Source organism: Myotis yumanensis, unplaced genomic scaffold (assembly GCF_028538775.1).
Source record: "Myotis yumanensis isolate MYYU_CA2020_CCGP unplaced genomic scaffold, mMyoYum1.0.hap1 SCAF_2, whole genome shotgun sequence".
Classification (NCBI taxonomy): Eukaryota; Metazoa; Chordata; class Mammalia; order Chiroptera; family Vespertilionidae; genus Myotis; species Myotis yumanensis.
Window position 1 is genome coordinate 173,304,238 of NW_027223753.1, and position 24,491 is coordinate 173,328,728.

At 41.6% G+C, this 24,491-nt stretch overlaps 1 protein-coding gene across 7 annotated transcripts in view; it reads left to right on the forward strand.

Moving 5' to 3' along the window:
* DGKG (diacylglycerol kinase gamma) overlaps positions 1-20,902 on the forward strand; it is a 200,826-nt gene extending 179,924 nt beyond the window's left edge. For 6 of the 7 annotated variants that reach the window (XM_070406629.1, XM_070406632.1, XM_070406630.1 and 3 more), the window contains 2 exons: positions 6,702-9,078; positions 19,666-20,902. In XM_070406629.1, coding sequence (XP_070262730.1) covers positions 6,702-6,800 — 99 coding nt within the window. In that variant the 3' untranslated portion in view covers positions 6,801-9,078; positions 19,666-20,902. The remainder of the gene's footprint in view (positions 1-6,701; positions 9,079-19,665) is intronic. The other variant, XM_070406627.1, reaches the window with a different exon arrangement.
* The last annotated feature ends 3,589 nt before the right edge of the window (positions 20,903-24,491 follow it).

A 24,491-nucleotide genomic window follows, 5' to 3' on the forward strand; every position in this document is an offset into this window, starting at 1 on the left:
TAACTTGCCAACATGCCAAAAACACAAAATAGAATAAAGAAGGTCACTTTTATTTGATAAAAAGTAGAGTCAAGTATGAGATATAATGTAATGGTCATAAAATTTTAGGTATCTAATACTAGAATCAAAATATATAATGTGAGAAATAGTATCAATATATATTCTGAAGGAAAAAAAAATGACAGATAAGAAAACATTGACAGAAAGACCAATATTGAGAGGCTTTAAAATATTTGTTTTTGCCTTAAAAAAATAAATAAATAAGTGACATAAAACTTGGATAAAATAACTTGATAACCTATAAACAAATTAAATATCTCCATTTTTTCAAGGACCCACAGAATATTTACTAAAATAGATCATAAACAAATTTACCAAAAAATCTATATAAAATTCAGAAACAGAAATTATAAAGTTTATTTTATTTAACTACAAAGCAATAAAGCTAGAAATTAATAATAGAAGATTAAATAAATAAGCAAACAAAATTTAATTATTCAATGATTTTAAATTTTTCTAAAGAACAGTAGATTCAAGAGATTAAAACCATCATTATTGACTTAGAAAAATAAAAATAAAGGCTCTATTCAAAACTTATAGAATATAGCTTAAACCATATTTGGAAGTATGTTCAGAGACCCATATACATCTATCATTCAAAAGAGGGGAAAAAAAGTAATGAATCATTCCAAAATTATAAGAATAAAACAAAATAGGAGAGGCAGAAGGAAGAAAATAATAAAAATAAAATAGAAATTAAATAATTTAAAAACAGGAAAATCTAAAACTAGTTCTTTAAACATGTCAAATATTTGAAAACCTAATTTCAAAAAGAGAAAACCAATGATCATAGTTATTAAAATGTAAAAATATATAATAATTGCAATAAAAAATAAATGCAGTAATGGTTTTATTTAATTACTAGAGGCCTGATGCACAAAATTCGTGCAAGGGGCACGGTCCTCGCAGCCCCAGCTTTGTCCGGAAGGACATTCAGCTGTCTGGTCTAATTAGCATATTACCCTTTTATTATTATAGATAACACATTACATAATATGAGAGATATAAAAATAGATGAAGACTTAAAGATTTAACAAATATTTTTTAAAAAGGTTTGAATTTAGAAACTTGTTTCTAAATAGAGATGCCAAACAAAATCTTATTGCAATTGTTTTTTAACTTAAAAAAAAAAAACCAATGCAATAGTGAAGGCATTTAATGAAAGAACTATGAGGAAGGGCTTCCCACAAGATATTAAAACAGCTATAAAGCCACTGTTGTTGGCACAATATTGTATAGATAAATCAACTGTACAGAAGAGGCCCTAAGAAACCCTAGTACATAAAAACTAATGAAGAAAAAAAAAAAAGGAAGATCATAAACTAATTTAAAGGCAATGAACTGTTTAACATATACTAGCCAAAAAATTGCCTGACTGGGAAAATGTCATTATATATCAACTTCTCAACTCTATACTCCAGAAACAAAACAGAAAAACTCTAATTCTATTAAAGAATCAAATGATACTAGCTGGGGGGAAATATAGGTGACTATCATCACACTGTGAGCAAGGACTTTTTAAAGAGGAAAATGTGACATATTGGACTATTAACAAGTTTAAGACTCTACAAGTCAAGAATCAATATAGATCTTTAAAAGGCTAAAGACAAGATGTTTGCAATAGCTATCTCAATGAGCAGGTTAATTCTCATAATGTATAATGATCTCTTAGAAACCATCAGGAGAAAATACTAGGAATGCAGTTGTGAACAGACAATTCACAGAAGAAATGCCTAATAAACATCGGCTAATAAACCTATGAAATAATATTTAATATAACAAATTAAGAAAAAGGAGGAGAAAGAATTCCAAGTTAAAATAGTGAGAAAGCCCTGCCATGTTTCACTTACCAAATTAGCACAATTTGCTTTTCTTTTAAAAATAATATTCATTGTTGTCAAGGGTGTGGCAAGTCAGGCACATTCAACCAGTGAGGCCAGAGTATAAACTGGTACAGCTGCGCTGGTAAGCATTTGGAGCCATGTATCAAGAAGATCCTTGCAAATATTAAATCCAGTTCATTTACTCTGACCCTTAAAATTGTTCATATACTTCTAGGTATTTATTCTAAGTAAAATGCAAGTTTCCAGAAATACAGAAACCAGTGTTTAAAAATGTCTATATTATTCATAATAGCAAAAAAAAATTGGAAATTACCTAAAAGCCCAACATTTAGGGAAATGGTTATGTGAACATCATCAAATGGAATAATTTTCAGCCACTGGAAATTATATAATGAATTTTTAATGATATCAAAAATGCTTTCAGAATAATGTTAAATGGAAATAGCTGATTTCAATTTTATTAAAAATATATAAGCACAGAAACAAACTGGAAAAAATATACCAAAAAGTTAACAGCAATTACTTCTAGGTGATTATTAAATTTTTTCCATAATTTCTAAATTCTTAAAAATGGGGATATATTTGTTTACACATAAAGATTTTTGTGTATAAAATAGTCATAATTTAAAGACTTGCCTTGTGCTTGCAGCACTGTAAGATGGCCTCTCATGCTTTACCACCAGTTAGGTGGCATCGTTTGAGCTTTGAAATTAAGAACCTTCTCCCAGAGTTAGATAATAGTACCAGTAAGATCTCAAAGTTGAAAGGGATTCTACTAGTCCAGTGATTCCCAAACTTGTGTATATGTTCAAATAACCTGGAGGGTTTTCAAAACACAGATTGCTGGATTTGTTATTCAGTAGGTCAGGATGCCTTAAGAATTTGCATTTCTGACAAGTTTCCAGGAAATGCTGATACTGCTGGTCTAGGGACCACACTTTGAAAACCAATAATCTAGTTGAACTTCCCGACCTATCAATAAATCCCAGACTTCTCCACCCCTAGTAAAACCTGATTGTCCAGCTACATTTGAAAGTCTCTGATGGCAGGAAACACTCTTATGAAGCTGGGCCTCCTAAGATGTTGGAGAACCCAGAAATAGCTAAGATCTGAAAAACTGTGCAAACCCCCTCTCTCCTCCTCAAGGCTCACTTTAAGCAGGAATATTTCCTTGACTTTTTAAAAAGTCAAGTTGAGACCTTTCAAGTTTGTGCCTTTCTATTTATTTCCAACTGAAAATAAGGCAGACTTAGATACTTCCCAAATGATCAGGGAAGGGTCCACACATACAGTTATTGGCCATTTTGCTGGGCATGATTCGAATTATTTGCCCTGAGAGGGCAACGTTGAGGAGTAAGTCTCTCAGTTTATTGCTTCTCTTGAAGTAATAAAAATGTGTTGATTTCCAGAAGATGGCCCCCAAAACAAAGTCAACTCCCAGCACTAGTGAAATTTTAAAATTTACTCCTTTCAATGGGGAATTATATGCTGCAGTAGTTTTGTGAGTTTCAAGCTATCACAAGAGCCCACTGTATCACTTATCTCTATAATAGAGCAGAGAACTAGGAACATGGGGCTGCTGTCCCTAGTGCTTGTCAGATGTTGTAAATATTATGAAAGGTGTTTAAGAAATTAAAGAGACTTTAGTTAATTGCCTGACCTGCCCAATTACCAGAGAAACTTGAGTTCTAACTACAGAAACATGAATGCTCTCTTTCCATCAGGGGTCAAAAAGTCAGGTTTAGCCACATCCAACTACCTTCTAAAATGAGATCTTCGCTATTTAACTTCACCAACCCCCTCCTAATTTGGATACCCAAAGGGGGTAAGAGACTGACATCTCTTTGACTCCAAAAGAGGATACGAACTCATATTTTTTGTTTTTAGTGCATATACATACAGTCAACTCTCAGTTATCTGTAGTACTTGAATCCACAAACCACATCAAAATCTCATGTTACCCAGGGTCTCCAACCTCCTACCCAATCAAGACCTTCATCAAAACTGCTGAAAAACCAAATGAGAGGGATTTGAGTTTCACTTCCTTCTCTTCACCCTGGAAGTGCTAACAAGCAAGCAAATAGCTCAGCTAGAGAGAGAAAAAGGAGAAGCCAGGGTCTTCTATCATCTGAAAAAAAATGGGCTCCATCCGTGGGAAATGTAGGCAGTGCCAGTTGCCACTCTGCCTCAAGCATAGCCACCCACCACTGCCATGATGTTCTCTCTCTCTTCTTGCTGTTCTAATCGGTCAGTACTTCCACAGCATGTCCTTTGAATAGGCACTGCACTTGCTCCAGGAATACCAAGGTGAGTAAGATGAAGTTCTTCCCCTCAGGGGACTTGTGTGCTCAGGCAGTAAGAGAAAGCTTACCACAAGGAAATGTGCCACAAATTGCTGTCATCAGAGAGAGCAAAATTACATGCCACAGAGAAGTGCTGTCAGAGTCCCCAGTCTATGCCTCACTTCCATAAATTCTGGAATAACCATAATGCCCATAATAAGGCACATAACACAAAATGTTGCTTGAAGTGTTCTTGGTTTGTTCCTCTGGTGACTACCACAAAACAGAAAGATGGACTCCCCTTCCATATCTCCAGACTCTAGACCAGTGGTTCTCAGCCTTCCTAATGCCGCGACCCTTTAATACAGTTCCTCATGATGTGGTGACCCCCAACCATAAAATTATTTTTGTTGCTACTTCATAACTGTAATTTTGCTACTGTCATGAATCGTAATATAAATATCTGATATGCAGGATGTATTTTCATTGGTACAAATTGAACATAATTAAAGCCTAGTGATTAATCACAAAAACAATATGTAATTATATATGTGTTTTCCGATGGTCTTAGGCAACCCTTGTGAAAGGGTCGTTCGACCCCCAAAGGGGTCACGACCCATAGGTTGAGAACTGCTGCTCTAGACCAGGGGTCCTCAAACTTTTTAAACAGGGGGCCAGTTCACTGTCCCTCAGACCGTTGGAGGGCCGGACTATAGGTTAAAAAAAACTATGAACAAATTCCTATGCACACTACACATATCTTATTTTGAAGTAAAAAAACAAAACGGGAACAAATACAATATTTGTATTTGCATGTGGCCCGCGGGCCGTAGTTTGAAGACCCTTGCTCTAGACCAACATGAGAATCATTTTCAGCTTCTATCACTCAGGAAGTTTCCACAACAGCTTTTGGTTCCACCTTTTCCTTTCCATAGCCTGGAGCCTTATAAATTTAAACCTGGCTTCCATAGTGCCCTCTTGGTCAGACTCTCCCTTCATTCCAGCTCACTCTGACAACAACTGTTAAATAATCTTCCTAAAACTCTTTTTCATCATGTTATTCTCCAGCTTAAAAAGTTATCAGAGTTCCTCATTACCTCACATTAAACCCCTTAAAGCCCTATCCCATCTGTATTCCCAAACTCATGTCTCATCCTTTGCCCCCCATTCAACCAGTTTGTATGTGGCCCCTCTACCCAGTGTCTTCCCTTTCTCTTTTCAGCAGCACATTTCCTCCCCTTCCTTTCAGATCTTAAAATTATTTTTCAAACACTCCATTCAGACTACTCATTCCTTACCTAATTTCTTTTTGGCACCACTTGGTTTAAGCTACATTCATTTAAACATGTAGTTTCTCTGTTGCTTTCTGTGGTCACACTGTCATTTCCAATGATGTGATAAAAACCATGAGAAAGGGCTCCTAGATTCTGTTGCTTTTGATACACATCTTTTTCCTTCTCCTCCAAAGTAAGATACCAATTATTTAACTGTTACTTACCATTTTACACTTTATGGTGGGCTTTCATTGACAGTCTACCAGTTGACCTTCACAACTTTGTGAGAAAAATATCCTCATATTACAGTTGGCCAGATGGGGTTTTGAAAGCTAAGGGATTTTTCCAAAGGCTCACAGTAAAGAGGTGGGAATTCTGGGACACAAACCTGGTCTTTGAATCCTAAATTTCTCTTGTTCCCACATCATCTTCCTACTCTGAATACATCAAACTTGATAAGTGTTGTTGATAGACTGAAAATGCAGATTATTGAAGTGGCAGTGTCACCAGGCCACATGTAAATAGGGATTAAGCATTTTGAATCCATGCCCTGAAGACAATGAGCATTCACCAATGTTTTCTACTTCAAATTGACTTAAAGTTTACAGGAGAAAATACTCATAAAACCTAAAATTAAAAAAAAAAAAACCCATATGCTTTTAAAATAAAGTTAGGTCTCTCCTAGGTTAGGTGAAGAAAAGAGGAAAAACTTAGGAGACACACTTGGGAATTCTCCAGATCATGTTGCTTGAGTCAGGGCTTCAACAGAAAGTCAACTTTGAGTTACTGGTTGACATCTCAGCACTGCCTAAGCAGGAATGGCTAGGAGTGGAGGCTGGGAATCTGAGAACTGGGCTCTGGATGTTCTGTCCCTCTCTGTGTAACCTTAGGCCTTTATCCTGCAGAGGGGTTGAATGAGATGGTCCCTGAGGTATCCTCCGGCTGTGACATTCTGAAAGTCTATGAATAGCAAGGACACAAGACAGGTGCGAGCTGATTACCACGTGGGAAGCTCACACTTGTCTGTCCCCAGTGCTTCCGCCCCTCACTTCCAGCAGTGCCAAACTCCAGGCCTAGTCAGGGTCCAGTTGCCAATTCTGAAGTTGTTCAAGGACAGTCGTCCTTCTGCATGGGGCTCCTTCCAACCTGAAGCTGGCCTTCCTTCCTCTCTCTGAGACTCACTCTCCCATAGGCTTCTGGGATTCCATGCCACTAATTCAGTTCTGCCTCTTTGCTTTTAGATTAAAATTATTCACAAGAACCAAGCACCCATGATGATGGGACCTCCCCAGAAGAGCAGCTTCTTTTCCCTGAGAAGGAAGAGCCGTTCAAAAGACTAAACAATGTGCCAATTGCCAGTGAAACCAAGACAGAAAACAAGAAACTGTAACACACACACACACACACACACACACACACACAAACACATACACACACACACACACACACACTCTCCTCTCTAACCAGCAGAAGTTAAGCCACCCTTCAGGAGGAAACCTTCGCTCTGCCATACATTCTCTTTATTTCAAGAATGGACATACCCTAACAGAGCCAGTGCAACAGAACATTTTGAATGGACTTGGGGCCCACCAGGGTATGGTTGGCTCATGCAGCAGTCTCCACATTCCGAGAAGGCCTTGGGTGAGACTTTCCCAGATTGAAGAAGAACTCCCCCTTCCTTCCCACCAGCCCTGTAAGTTTCCTCATGGACACTCGCAAGGAGCAGGCTGCAGGTTTCCTGCCTATGGTGAGATCGGATGTGGCCAAGGGAAAGAGCTCCCATTCCAGAGAGCCTACACAAAGGTGCCTCTGTAAAGAGACAAATGGCCTCCAACGCTCAGAGCATAACCCTTGGCAGGGCTCAGCAAGCGCAGGTTGAGTTCTTGGTCGTCCTTCCAGCGAGAGCAACAGCTTTTCCCTGAACCTGCTGAGGAGGCAGAAAGGCTGTGCAAAGCTGTGTTTCCATTCTTGGTTCTCTCCGCTGTCAGTGGGCACTTGTTATTTCCCGAAGCCTTCTCCTGGTGGCTGTGTTTGTTTAGAGACGGCTCCAGGAGCCCCCAGAGCTGCCTGCACAGCATACCTTAGATGTGGTATTTATTTTCTTAGTCCTGTGAACACCTGGGAGGAAAAGCAGAGAAACTGGGATTTATTTTTCAAATTGGTGTCATAATATTGTATAAAAAGGGAAGGAAAAAAAACCACCCCCAGCTTCTTTCTTTTTCAAGCCAAAGTGTGTTTCCTGTTTGAGTTCCAAGCCCTGGTGGCAGTCTATTCCTGAAGGCAGAGAAGTCAGGCGGGAAAGGCCGTTTGCTGAAGAGACCAGGAGACAAACCATCAGGTGGTTCCTCCAGCCTCTTTGCACCTAGTCCTCCCAGAGTATGACCTGAGGGCCCTTCTGATGGTCTTATTTGTGTACATATGTGTTGCGTATATATTTATAAATATAAATATTTATTTACTGATGGACTTTTCCTGATTTAAAAATATATATTTAGCATAGGAACAGAAAATGGAAAAGATAAAGAAGGTTTTTACTCCTCCATTCCACCATTTCCTTGTCAAGACATATTGCCCTGTGGTGACTGTGAGATTTAAGGGAAATGAAAGTAGATTCTTATCATAGAGAAACTAAGAATTCCTATTCTGGATCATTAAAACTACCATGAAATATATACTGGGCAGGATTTATTCTTCCATTTATCAGATAAGAAAACCGAGTCTCAGAAAATTAAGAGACTTGTCCATGATATCTTGGCTAATGTGGTTTGGGAATAGGTGCCACTTAAGAAGATACAAAAAAAAAAAAAAAAAGGATACTCGATAGAGAAAATAACCACACATCTTGGAACAGAGTCATTTCTGGTCACTGAGAAATGATTCCATTTGGATCCAGGTTGCCAGGGAAGAATGAATGTGCAGCACATGTGTGCATAGGGCAAGCCCACATGAGAAAATGAGGCCTCATGATTGATGTTTCTCAACGATTCTCTTTGGCCTGAACTGATGAGAAGTTGGTCTGAGGTGAAGGCACTGAACAGATCATCAAACTCTCCACATGTCACCTCATCACGGTCATCACAGTCTCTCAGCATGGAAACAACCTGGCTGGCTGCAGGGATAACCTTCGTGGAAAGTCACAGGAGGGCTGAGGTATCTTCTGCAAGGTACTGCCAGCCAGTACCCAGAGGGTCTCAACAAAGCTCAGTGGGCTTCATTCAGCTGGTGCTGGCATTACCCTCCTTTCCCGAGAGCATATGTCTGTGGAGCTTCTTCGATAGAAGAAACATTTGCCTTGCTCCCTCAGGCCTCCATCCCCTCTGAGATTCCTCAAGAGGAAACCTGGGCTCACTGGACATTGCTCCGCTGAGCTTCCTCTAATCTCCTGGCACTGAGTCAGGAGCTTTGTTCAAGGAAAGGAAAATTACAATTGTGTGTACAAACTGATTCTAACTCTGAAGGAAGCAGTCATCTAGGACCATGTGGACTGGACATCTAGGACCATCCTGCTCAACCTAACAGTGCAGAGCACCGGGCAAGGGGAAAACCAGGCCACCCGAAGAATCTCCTGAGGAATTGGAGCCATGGTGATGGGATCAACAGGCTCCAGAATGACAGCAGGTACCTTCTTGGAAGCCAATTGATTCTGAAACACACACAGGTTCAGGTTTGGGGTCACCAATGCTAAGGCATTTACAGAAGTGTTTGCATGTGTTTCAGCCCTGATCCCCCAACACTGAGGCTGTTGACACATGGCACTATTATGAACACATGAAACTGATTCTCAAAGATTCACAAGTCAGAGACTGGCCCTCTGCCCACTCTACTCTAGTGCATAGGACTTACAATGTTGCTTGAGAGACATGTCCCAAGTCTTCCTTAGAGCCAGAGTACAACAAACTTGGGTGGAATTTCACTTCCAATTTGGTAACTTCAGTAAGCCTAGGGTTGTTGTTTATTCTGATCTTGCCACTCATCCCTTAACTTCTGTGACTGTGATTTCTTACTATAGAGTGCCTCATCAGAGTGGACCTCACAGCAACCTCTGAGATTGGCAGAGAGGTATTATCATTCCAATCTAAATAATGAAAAAAACAACAACAAGGCTTATAGAGGTTTAGTAACTTCTCAAAATCACACAGACAGTCGGGGGATAATACAGTTCTGATTCCTCTCCTTATTCTTAGTCTGGCCATGCCACTGACATGTTCTCACCTGCCCCCACACTTCTACTCCACTAGCAATACAAAGAATAAAACAAGAATCTTTGACACCTTGTGTTGTCCCTGGACTAATGGGCTAGGAGTTGCTATGGCTTGGTCTTCGTGGGTTTCCTCCAATGAGTTGAGAATTGAGATAGACTTAGTAGGATGGTTACATTTCAGGTCAGAGACCAGCTCCTCTCAAGAGAGTTCTTTACACAGATGGAAAAGATATGTTAAAATTGCCAAATAAATTAGGAAATACTTGGCAGAACCTGGAAGAGCCTCCAGACTGGCGTTACATAACATGTATATACATTATACATATGCACATTATATAAGGTAACATAGTACTTAATGTGCTGCATATATTATGTAAATTACATATTTGTGAGTAATCATGATAAATATAGAGACCCACTAATCACTTTTTTACACATACTCTGTGACAGATTAGGAAGTTTCTTTGCCAGAGAGTCTTAAAACTTACTCTCCCCTGCTGCTTTGGTTCCAACTCCTGCCAAAAATAATTGCATCAACTTTTCCCATCTCCATCCCCCTTTCCTGCTGGCCAAAATTCTCAGTTACCTCCTGTCCCAGCTAGTACCTTCTATGGAATACTACCACAATTGGGATCATAAAAATAGAAATCATGTGGATGGGAAGGATCTAGACTCCCAGATTCCCTATGTCACAGGCTTACTTTACTCCCCTCAAAACTCCCAGACAGGTGAGTGCCTAATGCTAGTGTTAAAGGAAGAGAGGAAGGGAGACGGGAGAAAGAGGAAGAGTCTCCAAGCAAGGAAACCAACTCTCCAAGCAAGGAACCATCCTAGTGTTTCTTGGCCACCAGTTCCCGGATCCAGCAATAATCAATCAGGAAGTTATTTCAAACAGAATATCTGAAACCATAATTACCTAAATGTGTTTCACAAAATACTAGTATCCATAAAATGCTCCATGAAAAAAAAAAAAAGTTCTGTGGTCAAGTACTAGATCCCCTTCTAGGAGATGCATACAGGGGCTTATCTCTAAGAACTCACAGAAAAGAGCCATAGGGACCTTTATTTGTCTGCAAACATCTATAGATTAGAAACACTGCCTTAAGCCCACTATTTCTTCTTTTTGTTTTGTGGAAAGATGGGAACATGAAAGTAAACATCCTCTGCAATATTCTTCCAAAAAGTAATTTTCTCGGATAAGGAGTGTCCATTCTTAAGACACTCTTTCTTGTTTCTTCTATGTGATTGTTTAACTACTTTGATTGTTCCCATTGCTCTTCATGTCTTCAAGCAAGAACCTTGGATCTGGACCCTGCCCTCTGAAGGGATTGGGATTGGGGGGAAATTAAGGAGAAAACATGATAGCTGACAGGGGTCAGGCTTCATCTGTGTAACTCCAGAGAACAGAACTCGGTTTACACAGCACAGTTGTAAAGAAGTCTATTTTTACTCAATTTAATGACTGCTCTTAGAGCTGACCTAATAAGGCAAGTGCTACCTTGTGGGGGAATGAACAGCCACCAGCTCTTATAGGGAAAGCCTTGACGCAGTTGGGTGGGAAACAAGCAGTGGTTGTTCTACCTTGTTCAAAAAGCTGTTGAAGTGTTTTTGTAAGCATTCATGTTAAATCAATAGTTCTATTACTTCTTTTTGAACTGGACCCTGACTAGCCTCTTGGCTTCTCTTGTTTTTTGAAAGAATGAAAAGTGACTCCCAGAGAGATGTCTGAATAAGTGGATAGTGACCAGTTGTACCACACTTATACATGGGAGGACTAATCTGACTCATTATACCCTCAAGGGCAGCCAGTGGTAGTGATCTCTCCTTGGTAGCTGTGAGAATTAAAGGAATGAGTTAAAGTATTAAGACAAAAAGAAATTTTGCATTTCTATCGGGGTCCATATTAGCAGTTTGGAATTCTTTTTCTGGTCACAAATACCAGACCAGCATCTGACTTGCAATAACAATGAAAAAGAAACTATCCCACATCTTGAATATCAATCAAATTTTAGAAAGAAAAGAAGAGCAAAATTGTACAGAATTGCACATGGGGCCATTGTTTTTAGCTCACCGGATAGTCCAGCATATAGGAGTGCATCATGTAACTTTCTACTACAGAGAGGAAACAGAGAAGGGAGGCAGAAAAGGGAATTCCCATGTATTGCTTTCTGGGTGCAAGGCACTGCATCAAAGCCTTTTCATGTGCTATCCCATTTAAACCTTAGAGTAGCCTACCATATGGGCATTGTACTTATTTCACAGGTAAGGAATTAGTATATAGAAAGGTGAAGTACTTATCCAAGATCAGATAGATAGCGAGTGATAGAGCTGGGATTTGACATGGCTCTTTCTCACATCAAAATGTATGCTTTTCTACTATATTTTAGTGTCTTTAACATTCTTATATAACTATTTCCCACCCTGCTATCATCCTGGGTGAGGTTACATGACATTGTAATCTCCTATCTGGTCAACCTCTGTATATCCATCTAATCATATTCCTATTTAAGAACTTCCAGTGCTTGCCCACATTTAAATTCAACAACCTCCATGGACAGCTGGAACCCACTACCTCATTCTTGCAATCAAATTGGCAGTCATCCCTTAATCATCAATGTTTCAAATGCTAACTGAATGGGACTCATTTCCCAAGGCCTACATAATAAATTTTCTGTTTATCTCTGTGAGTAAGAGAGCCCCAAGCACCCTTCTCAGACTGAAATGCCACGGTCAGCAGTGACTGGCCTGCTTGGGGAAGGAGAGCTAGGGTTGTGTAAAGGAACCTCCAGCAAGAAGGCTTTGCATGTGATCCTCATTAGTGATAGGCGTGGGCTGGGCCATCTGTGTTCCACAGGAGAACAGAATGGCAGGCTGCCTTTCACATGCCAAGAGAAGCAATCTAATGGGAAGATCCAGAAAGCTCAAAAAACAGAGAGGAATTTTTCTTCATGGACATCTCTGTGGGAAACCAGGGACATAGAAAACCAAAGATTTTTGGAAATTAGCTGCTTCACTTGCTGGGCATTCCACCCTTGCTACCACTTTATTCTTCATGTCCATGGTGCAGGATGGCAAGCAGAGCCCTGCAGCCTCACCTACTAACTAAACTCCCTTAGATGGAGCCAATGATAAACCTATGTTATCCTGAAATCTGTGGAGGCAAGGGCAGGTACATTATAGCAAGGCATCAGAGTTTGCTTATTGCCTCCAAGTCTCCTAGGGTCAGGAAACACTGCAAATAGAAGAGACCATTTAATTGGATGCTCAATGCAGATTCTAGAGAAATAATCAGGAAATATGGAGGACTACTCTAAATGCAATTTGGAAACAAAGAGGATAACATCTAACCCAGTATTTAATGTGTAGTAGCTAATGAGTAAATATTTGTTAAATGAATTAATAGGTACAGTAAGTATAGTGAGTATCTGTCCTTCTACCCTGGAATAGATAGGGAGGGAGGTGGGGGAGGGGGGATGAAAGCTTTTTAACTAACAACTCAGGAACTTGAAACCACAGGATGTAGAGGGAGCTCATGGGGGCCTTTAACTACCCAGACATCTGTTGACTGATGGATACAGCTAAATATGGATCATCAAAGGGCTTTCTAGGTCACATGGAGGGCAGCTTCATGATTCAGAAAATATGAAATTCAACTTGGACAGAAAGACAGAAATATTTGCATTCTACTTCTTAGAGATCAGGTCAGAATTGACAAAGAATAAAAAAACAGCACACAAGTGGAGTTACAACACAGTAAGAGACCCACATAATAAGATACAGATTCATGAGATGAAAAGAGATATAGAACTGAAAATTTTTTAGCAGATTTATTTGGGCAAGGGAGATGAGCATGAGCACTGTGGTCTAAAAATGGAAAAGGGGACTGAGGAATCTTTTATTTTTAAAGCATAAAGTTGAGTTAATGGTAAAACAGAAATTTCCAGGCATTGATAAAATCATTCCTAAATAGCAACTATCATTTATTGTCCAGTCCAAAGCCTATTACTTTTTTAAATATATTTTTATTGATTTAAGAGAGGGAGAGGGAGGGAGAGATAGAAATATCAATGATGAGAGAGGATCATTGATTAGCTATCTCCTGCATGCCCTCCCCCCACACTGGGGAATTGAGCCCACAACCTGTACATGTGCCCTGACCAGGAATTGAAATGTGACCTCCTTGTTCATAGGTCCAACACTCAACCACTGAGCCTCACCAGCCAGGCCAAAGCCACTTTTAGACCACTTTTAAACTTCACAAGAACCTGAGGTTGGGCTATGTGGTTCCCCATTTGACAAATGAGGAAACTGAGAAACAAATGAGAGCAAACCTCATGGGGGAAGATCCAGGATTCAGATCTGTCAGTATCTGCCTTCAAAGTCCATGTTCACACCTGCGGTGCCCTCACTGGTTCCTCTGAGCTTCAAGCATGGTGACAGGGATTTGCTACCCCCAAACCAATCCCCTGTACATGACTTCCTTCTCAAACTGAAAATCCAAGTCTCTCTCTTCCCTCTTCCACAGAGCAGAAGTGGCAAGTACCATTCATTTGGGCACAGAGGCACACTGAGGAGAAGGGGCAGATGTGGGCAGCAGAAGGTCCATGCACACCTTACCCACCTCCCTTTTTCTTAGGTTCACCCTCCAAGGCACCAGCTTGGCCATATCCTAAGACACTACTCAGAGAATAGACAGCCAACAATGAATGCCCAATGAAGAACTCTACGAGATCAGAGCATTCACATAATATGAAACGTCATATTAAAAGATTCACAGAGACCATGTTAAAGATCAAGAGCAGTGAGCTCTAGCTGGTTTGGCTCAGTGGATAGAGTGTCAGCCTACAGACTGAAGGGTCCCGGGTTTGATTCCAGTCAAGGGTACATGCCCAGATTGCAGGCTCAATCCCCAGTAGTGGACGTGCAGGAGGCAGCCAATCAATGCTTCTCTCTCATCATTGATGTTTCTATCTCTCCTTCTCCCTTCCTCTCTGAAATAAATAAAATTAAAAATAATTTTTTTAAAGATCAGGAGCAGTGAAATGAGGTCAGGTAGTCAAACATCTGACTTAGTAACTGATAGTGGAAGGTGGAATGGAAGTTTGAAGTGGTCTTTTAAAAATCTCTCAGATGAATTATAATTTGGGGTTAAAGACTGCTTCTAAAATAATGCCCCCCCCCCAAAAAAAATTTTTTTTAATTTTTTCCTTTCCAAAAAAAATTATTTTTAAAATGGAGTCTTACTAAGAATTACAAGGTAAGGGATAATAAAATGGTTATTTCTTTTTACCTTAGACAGTACAAAAGGAAAGGAATTTATAAATCCCACAGCGTAAGTGTCAATCCAGAAAGAGATTCCAGAAAGTCAGCATTTTCTGTTGAGGGACTAGACAATAGTAATTAATGAATTTATTTGTTTATCTTTTTTATTTTTTTAAGAGAACTGGTACCTATTGGTTACCAGAAAATGGCATGATCTTCAAAAAAAGAAAACATTTCCTGTTGAATATTTCCTCTCTCCCCAACACTCTTGAGGTAAAAGGATTGAGAACTAAATCTTTTCACTTAGAGAACCACATATGCATGGAGGGTGTTAATAATAGAGGATGTCAGTGAATTGTTGTTTGGGGCTTGCTGTCATCATATTCTGCTACCACCAGGCATTAAGGAAATGATCATAAACCTAAGAGGATGAAGCAATTTCCACCTCCATCCACTCCCTATCAGCCTCCTGAAGCTCCCCCATCCCCAGTTAAATACACTTCCTGGAATTAGAACATCTGGTAATCATTTCTTTTTATTATGAAAATTTTCAAACATATGGAAAAGCAGAGCCATGAGTATAATGAGAACCCACATATCTGTCACTTAGAGTCAACAGTTCTTATCCTTTTGCCATATTTGTTTTATCTTTTCTTTCATCAAAATATTTTAAGTGAATTATAGATGTCATGACATCTCACACCAAAATATTGCACATACATCATCATTGGAGATCCTTTAAGTGTTAGAGCTTGTGTGTGTCTCCACTTTGCTGGAGAAAGATGTCAGAGTGTTGAGTATATGAGCTCAGTCATTTCCCAACTGACTGACTCCAGTTGTCACAAATAGAAGTTAATCAGGTATCACTCTAAGGAAGGTTTGGCTCTACTCAAAATGTTCCTGATTGATCTGGAAAGACAAAGGTAAACAGCACATTAACTAAATTCTCAGAAGACACTAAGTTGGGAAGTGTTATAAGCATGAATGATGCCGGAGAGAAAATGCAAAGTACTTGGAGGAGTTAGAAATTTACCTGAATACTGTGTGTTCTTATTTTTTAAATAAAAATTGTTTAAAGCATTAGCAGTTACAGAAAGATTGGGCACAGTATTATTTTGGACAGGTGAAACATCATATCTGCAGATTCATTTAGTCAGATTAAAACACATTCTCATCACTGCCTCCATAAGTGAAGAATATGGAGCTAGACTGGGGGAGGGGTAAGCAGCTGAGATGCACAGACAGATCCTCCCCCTCCACTGGGACACAACTGAACTGGAAGTGTGCCAACCCCCAAGAGAATGTCTGGGAAGCCTGGTTGAGAGACGTTGGCTCCCTCATGCAGGATGAGATTTTATTTTCAGGAGGCAAAGTGTAAGGGAAGTGGGTATTATTACACTTGCTCTGTGCTTAGCTACTGGGGTCAGGGCAGGCAAACTGCAGGTGTTCTGGACAAGATATAGGCAAGATGTTGGTTAGTTTGCTTGCAAAAGTCTGCTGGCTCAGTGATTCTGCCAAACAAAAGGGAAGCAGGTAAAATGAGACAGCAGGTTCCAGAATATTCATCCTGTCTCAGTCAATAAATGAAATGAGTTTCCTATTCAAGAACCGCCTAGCTGATGGCAACAACTGGAAATCAAGACCTGATACTCAACCGTGGCCTGATTCCCAGCTGTGGCTGGCAAACCTAACCCAGCACCCATCTAGCTTCCCACACATTAAGTAGGAAAAGCTTTCTTAACCATCCCCTCAGTGCCTATATGCATACCTTTGATTCATTAAACACTCCACCCCACACTCCCTTCCCCCATACTGTAGGGAGCGGCTATAGGGTTAAGCTCATGTGCCGGGCCAGCACAGCCAAGGGTTCGGTGAGCCTGAGGGGGGGCAGTGAAGGATGTAGAAAAGACAGACAAAGAGAATAAGCTGAGTCTAGGTGGATCTTCCTGTGCCTGGCTGAGGCCACAGAGAGAGATCCAGACAGCAAGCTGAGCCTTTATTTTATAGCCAGAGGTAAACAAGGTAGTGGTCATTATAGTTACAATGTTCTTGTGAGTTTCATTTGTTTTGGCAGCACTTGCTGCGTCTCCCACAGCCCATTAGCTACCCAGATAAGATCTAGGGAGCATCATAAGGTCAAGCCTAATTATGCTAAGAGGACTGTGCCCTCTAAGCTGGGACTTATTTGTGGCTTTGCCAACAGGTCAGTCCGAGGCTTAACCCTATAGCCGCCCCCTACACATACCATGGCGTTCATAGACCAAGCATCACCTTCTCTTTGCCTAACGTTGCTGCCATGAGCAATGAACGTCCGTGTTAGTCAAATGAAAATTATTTTCACCATCTTGAGTGTAGGAACTTGTTTTCTTTCCAGAGCACCCCTTCTTTGAAAGAACACAGTCTCTTCTGATCTCCTTCCTCCAGCCTAACCCCTGGCCCTGATGCCCAGGATCTGCAGATGGGTGTGAAAACACATGAGCTCATTGGAGCTTATGTAAGAGCTATTGGCAGGCCTTCCCGGGAGATGGATGGTGGCCGGGTCTCTGCACCCTCCCATTGCCTTGTGTAGGCTACATGATTTTTCTTTTCTCTATCTCCTCGAAACAGAGAGGCTTACTTGTACTGCTGTGCCTTAGCCGTGTGTAGCAGTAGTCGAGGAAGCACAATGTTCCCTCCTACATTCCAGTGATTAAAACTGGCACAGCTTCCTGATGGGAGGAAATAAGTACTCAAAAGACCAAGTTCACTTGCATGTGTTGAGCCCCTTTCATGGTGGCACTGCTCCTTTTCTCAGCTCTTTGGATCACCACAGAGGAGCAATAAGAGGAATAAAATGGGATCTGAGAACAGAAGCCTCATTGACATCTCAGAGGGCTCCAATTTCAATGTACCTTCTGAGATGTTGGTGAACAGGGTCTAGGGCAGAGAGAGAGATGAAATAAATGGGAGTTCCCATCTCCGCACAAAGGAAAAATAAAGGACATTTATGGAAATCTGTTGGATATTCTCAAAGGCAGGTCATCTGCAGGAAATTGATCCTGCCTCCAATTGACGTGGAGAGAACTCCTTTCCTTTCCCAGACTCCATTTTCTGGAGGCCAAGAAGAAACTTTTGGGAACTATACTCAGGAAACAAAGAGAAGTGAAGCGACCCAACCTCCAAACTCAGTGAGTGTTTTACATGGCTTCCCAGAGGCGAAGGGAAGGTTTAGGTTAGGACTTGGCTTTTCTCCAGCCGTTGAGGAAATGGGAAGACCCATGAGGTCCTTTGCTGTGATGCTCTGCTGCCTCAGTTGCTCTGGACCCAGGTGCTGGAGGCAATGCCAGAGAAGATTGGGGTCTCAGTCGGTGCTTGTTCTCAGTCTCCTTACTGAGTTCATAGACCACGACCCAAGGCACTTCCTGCCCACACAGCATCAGGTCCGGAAGTGCACTCCTCAACCTCTGCTCAGCACATCCCTGCTTCTCACATGGGACCAACTCCACTTTCTGGCCTGACAAGGACCTGGGCAAGTCCTATGATATCTGTTTTCCTACATGTACAATGGGGCTGGAGAGGAGGACTAATACAATTATTCACTTATTCACTAATACATATTTTGTTATTCAACAATGTCTATTTGCCAGGCACTGCCCCCTAACTTAACATGGCTCAGTGCAGTCCTCTTACCTCTCATCTTTTCCCATCACATTCTGCTTTTCACAACCTCCACTCACCCCTAGTTCCTGCTTCTTTCACTTTTTTTTCTTTTATTCTCATGCTATTTTTCTTCTCCCCCGCCCCCATGACTCTATTTTAGAATGGCCATACATAAAATCAGAATATCTGCCCACTTTGTTAACTCCAGGCAAGTCTGTGTTTAAAAGGCCCAAGAAAGATCAGAGGACAGTGTCCAGAGCCTAATTTCAGAGTGTATTCAAGTGTCTCACAACTTCTCCCTTCAACAAATTGTCCTTAATGTCTAACTCAAACCCCTCTGTTCATTACTACTGTTCTTTTTCTCATTACCTTTTGAGTCACATCTTAGGCATAAAGTACCTATGTGGGTATAGAACTGATAGGAAGTTTAACCCAAAGTGACATAGTTGAACATCCAGATCATAAGGATATTTGTTTCCATGTAACAACAGAATCAGGAACCAAGAAGGGACTAGAGGCCATGGAAGTTAAGAGGGATTAGCTTCTGTAAAATCAACAAAAACAAAACAAGTAAGCAAAAACCCATAAGTATAACCCAACTGGAGTCACAATTTCTGATAGACTACTTCAATAAACATGAAAAGTCCATTGAGCAGGGATCATAGGCCCCTCCTGTTGGAAAGGCCCTTCTTCAGATGTCATTGAATCCAACCTTGCTTACAGAGTTGGTAGCCAGCATAGTATAATGTCTGTGCTCTGATGATTATAGTTGAATAAAGAATGGTGGCCATTCAGCATTGGTTCCTCTGTCACCACATACATAATTTCTCTCCAAAGCCATTCTCCCAGGCACCTGGGTAGGGGTAAGCCGCGTCTACACTTGGACAGTGCCTAATGCTTCAGATATTGCCCTTTTTGATCTGTGGAAACCTACCAAGGTAGCTTACGGTCTTTTTGTTTTTTAATCTCTCACCCTACACACACACACTCCCTTCCCTGGCTTACAGTCTTGATAGAGGCAGTGAGTCTAGTGACTAGGTCACCTGAAAAGGAGGTGATTTCAAAAAATGCAACACTTTATTTATTATTTATCTCTTCTCTAGATAGCAAGAGGCAGGAGAGTGAACTGAAAAGAAGAGGATCCTACAGCAAGTTGCTGACCCAGCTTACAGCACAGCTGCCCTCTTTCATAAAATGGGAAGAATCTTTTGTGCCTCTCTGTACCATCGTCCTCAATGCTCGGTAGCTATCACAGAGAAGTTGTTATTGTTAGCAAGTAATCGTAATTCCAAGAAGCCACCAGCTCAGGGGGTTCTGATGGATGCTTTTCTCTTTCTTCAGAAAACAAGTAAGACCCCTCTATCTTGGAAAAGTCTGACAAATGTTCCCTAGAGGCTGCTGAGGAAGGGAGCCATTCCACATCCCATGATGGTATGAGGGATGAAGAACCCTGCCTGGGAAACAAGAGCAACATGGGGAGTGGGCTACAGTCCTGTCTCAGCCACATGGCCTTGGGCATGTCCTTTAGCCTTCTGGGTCCTCTCTTTCTACCAAACAAGGAGGCTCTAAAGACCTTCCCACTTCAATGACCTTGCCTTCACCTAGGGCAAATACTAAGGCCATCAGAGAGAGGGTAAGGTTCTCGTTCCCCTGGGTCTTCCCCCAGCCCTGCTGACCTAGGAAGGCTACTGCCAACCCTCAGCCAAGATCTACCTTTCTTCTTGAGGATTGGTCATGCTCAGAAATCAACTAATTTGGGGGACCAACATGAAACAAAACACACTACAAGGAAACTCTTTGATAAGCCCTCCACCTAGGTATACACACACACACACACACACACACACACACACACACACATCTACAGACACACTCAATCCCTAAAGTGTAAGTATTTTCCCTTCTGTGTATCAAACCTATTTTACCCTTTCTAACTGCCAGTGTGTTAGGAGAGAATTCAATCCCACTAATGGAAAACACTGCTTCCTTTTAGGGAGCTTAGCTAAACCTCAGTGTTTGGGGGTGACCCTGGGCACAAGTTGAAGCTACAGGTCCCAAAACACATTAACTGCAGCTCAGAAATGTAGGCTCTATCAACCGGGACTGAGGCAGTAAATAGTTAGCACAGTGCCAGGGTCCAGATCCTTCCCTCCTTGCTTGTCCACCTCCACTGCCTCCCCCACCCACAGATATGTTGTTCTGTGGTGGTGGTTGCCTGTTCCGGCCTGCCCGTCTGCCTGCACAGAGTGCCATGGACTTATTCTGTAATGTACTGTGTATATGTATGTCCTGATTGTGGTTTACTACAAATAAAAATGACAGCAGATTGCTGACCTCTGACTTCTTAGTGGTTTCATGCTATCGCTTGAGAAATCCAGATTGTCTGATCAGCCACAGGCACTGGAGACACACATGCTCCTCTAGACTACCCTGTAACCTTTCCACACTTGCCCACTGCCAGGGAGGTTCCACTGATATGCCAGGACTGGTAAAAATTGAAGGTCTCTGTTGCCACTTTCCAGGTGTTAAAAGAGGGTGAGTGGAAGCCAAAAATCCTATAAAATAAACCCTTGCTAAACATTATGTATCTATCATCTCACTGACATCTGAAAACTCTCCTATGAAGTGGTTAGCATTTTATAGGTGAGAAAACAAAGTCTCAGACATGGTAATTAACTTGCTCAACAAGTAACACAGTAAGTAACTCAGTTCTGTCTCTCTCATACCCCAATATGCTCTCTTCTCTAAATTAGTGTTTCTCCAAGTGTGGCCCATGGACTACTTACATCAGAAATCTCTGAGGTCCAGATGCCTGGGCCCCACTCAGAAGTCCTGAGAGTGGGACCCTGAATTCTGACTGTTTATGATCCGGGCTATAGATAAATCTGTGTGCTCATGAAAGTCTGGGAGCCACTGCACCACACCACGCTAGAGGGCAAGAACTCTGAAGGACAGAGTCAAGCCAGGGCTTTAGAACAACTCAGAATCTGAAGCCTGTAGATGAACACCCTGAGACAGAAGAGACCTGGAGAGGAAGCAGGTTTGGAATGAAAGGGCAAATGGAAAGTGAAGGCGTGAACTTCACATCAGAGTTGTCTGGCTCCTCTCCCCAGAATTTAGACCCCCAGGAACAAGTCCATCATCTGGCCTCAGGCAGATGCTGTCCTGAGCCAAAGATTCAAGGTCACACCTGGGTGGGGCTGGGCAAGAAGGTGGAGGAGATGTGGGTTCAACATCGCTGCAGCAAGGACTGGGGCCTGCAATGGGGTAGCAGCCCCAGAGGATGAGGCCACAGATGCTTTGCAACTGCTTGCAGGCTCCTGTTGTCTTTTCAGCCCCTGCCTTTCTGCCTGGCTTGGCCTCACTGGCCAGTCCCTGAGATTTGAAGAGCCATTGCTGCTGTCTCTACAGCTCTTCCTGCCTCCATTGACCTACTAGATTCCAAAAGCCCCAGAACTCATGCCCTGAACCCTTAGTCTTCACATCCCCACTGTCATCCTCAGGGCTGGGCAAGGACTCCATCCTCAGGGAACCTAACCAAAAACGTTACTCACTCCTACCCAACCCCTCCCGCTTCCACCTGGACCTGCCGAGTTCTATTTTGTGCCTCTGTCTAGGTGGAGGTTTCTGAAATAATGGGTGTTGGGATGTTGAGGTGGGGCACTGTGAGACAGATGCATAATTGCTACTCGAACAGAACAAAATACTGGAAATAGCTCCACTGCCCACTCCACTTCGGAGATTCAACTATCCTATGACCTCCCAGCTGCAACACTAACTATGCGTGAACAATATTTTCCTGAAGAAAATGGCTTTTCTGGAGTCAAGAAATAAATAAAACATCTACACCAAATTTCATATAACCAAGTCAGCAAAACACTTAAATTATGAATCCAGAAAGTAGTTTATGATATAAAATTCTTATAGGGAGAATTTTCTTGAAATCTGTAGCTAACAAAAGAATTGCATAAATAAGGAAGATGCTGGTCCATTCGAGAACAAAGGCCTTTAGCAGTTGTGCTTACATGTTAAACAGTAGCAAAGAATAAGCCATTTGCTGTAGCATTTACAGGACTTTCTAACACACCAGACCAGGTTCCTGCTTCTTCCCCAACTTAACAGGTTACTGTGTGTCCCTAAGAGTAATAAAACTGTCTTTGTTCCTAAATGTTCTCTCCTCCTACTTTTCATTTAACCAGACTATCAATCATTACAGAAATATTTCCAAATCTAAAACCCTAATGCTGCTCACAGAGGAAATAGAAAGTCAAAGGCAGCAAAAATGGTGAGGGAAGTAGATCAGAAAGACCAGGGAGACCAGGAGATAATCATGGTCTCTGAGTTGGAGGGATCACAGAGAACAATTGGCCTAACCTCTCAGTCAAAGCAAGATTCCCCAGCACAGCATCTGCCCTGTGCCCAGTCACCTTGCTTGAAGACTGCTGATGGGCAGCCCACTACCTTCCCAGGAGCCCAAATGAGATCAGTTCTCTGAGCCTTAGATAGGCTCTTATTGCACCAAAATCTGCCTGCCATTAACTCCCATTATTGAGCCCTGGCTTGGCCACTAGCAACACAAAACCTCACCTCTCTTCTGCAGGACAGCTTTTAGATATTTGGAAACAGCTACCCCATCCTAAGTCTTTATTTTTTATTTTTCCGCCAGACTAAACATCCTCTAAATCATTAAATCATCCCTTATATGTCATGATTCTTGGACCCTAACTTAAGTCTTGCAACTTTCTCTGGAAAAAACGTGTTTGCTAAAGTCCTTCTCAAAATGCATTCCCAGAACCGAACGCAGCACAGTGCCCCAGAAACAGGTGGATGAGGCAGAGTTGCATCCTTTCCTCTGGATGTCACATTGGCTTTCTTTGGCAACTGTGTCACCCTGCTCATTCATCCTGTGAACACAGCCAACATCTCCTAGCACCTAGTGAATGCCAATAACTACCATGGCTATGGTGCTTCACAGATCACAAAGTCCTTTCAAAAATGTGGTCTCATTTACTCATCACAACAATCCAGGGAGGTTAATAAAGATGAAGAAACTAAGGTTTTTCCAAGGACATATGCCGAGGCCTCAAGCCCTAAGCCTATGAGTCCAAATCCATGTTCCTCTAAACACACACATATCGTCTTCTCACTTGAGCCTCTGTTGAGGCCAAGAAAGTCTCCCTGGCTCCATTTGTTAGTAGCTATTCAAACTCTCTCTTTTTTTTTAGTTCCATTTTATCTTGTTAATTTCTACCCATCCTTTAGCCTGTCTAGATCTTTTTGACTCCCATTTCTACCACCCCTTATGCTAAAGAGAAGACACTGGGTCAGAGAGATAGGCAGAAGAGGATGAACTACCAAACTGGGGGTGGGAGGGGATTGCTTTGGGAGGGAGGAGCTGGGAAGAAAGCATCGCAGAGAAAAATGGGCAATGTGGTGTGGCAGATGCATGTTGAAGAGGGGGATCAGGAGACCAGGTTCCAGGCGCCATCCACCTTGGCTGGTCTGTTACCCTAGGCAAGACCATTAGCCTCTCAGAGCCTCACTTTCTGAGGACAGGGCATCCGGTGGGACCATTCAATTTCCAAGACCTTTCCCAGTTTTATGAATCTGGTTAGAAGAAACCTTATCATTAGTCTAATGGTTTTTCTTCTCTTTCAATCTAATGAAGATATTGTACATCAGACTTCACTCAAAACATTTCACATGGCTTTTTTTCTGCAAAAAGAAAGAAAAACAAAGATGGCTGAGGGGCTATGACAATAAGCAACATTTATTTCATCTGATTGCCAGCCCTGAGTTGTTTTTGGTTTGTTTTTGCTTGGGTTTTTTTAGGGGGGAGGGTCAGGGGGACAATTACAATTGTCTCTCAAGAAGTAGGACACAAAAACTAAGGAATCTTCAAGAGAGCTGAACAAGAGGCTCTGCAGCT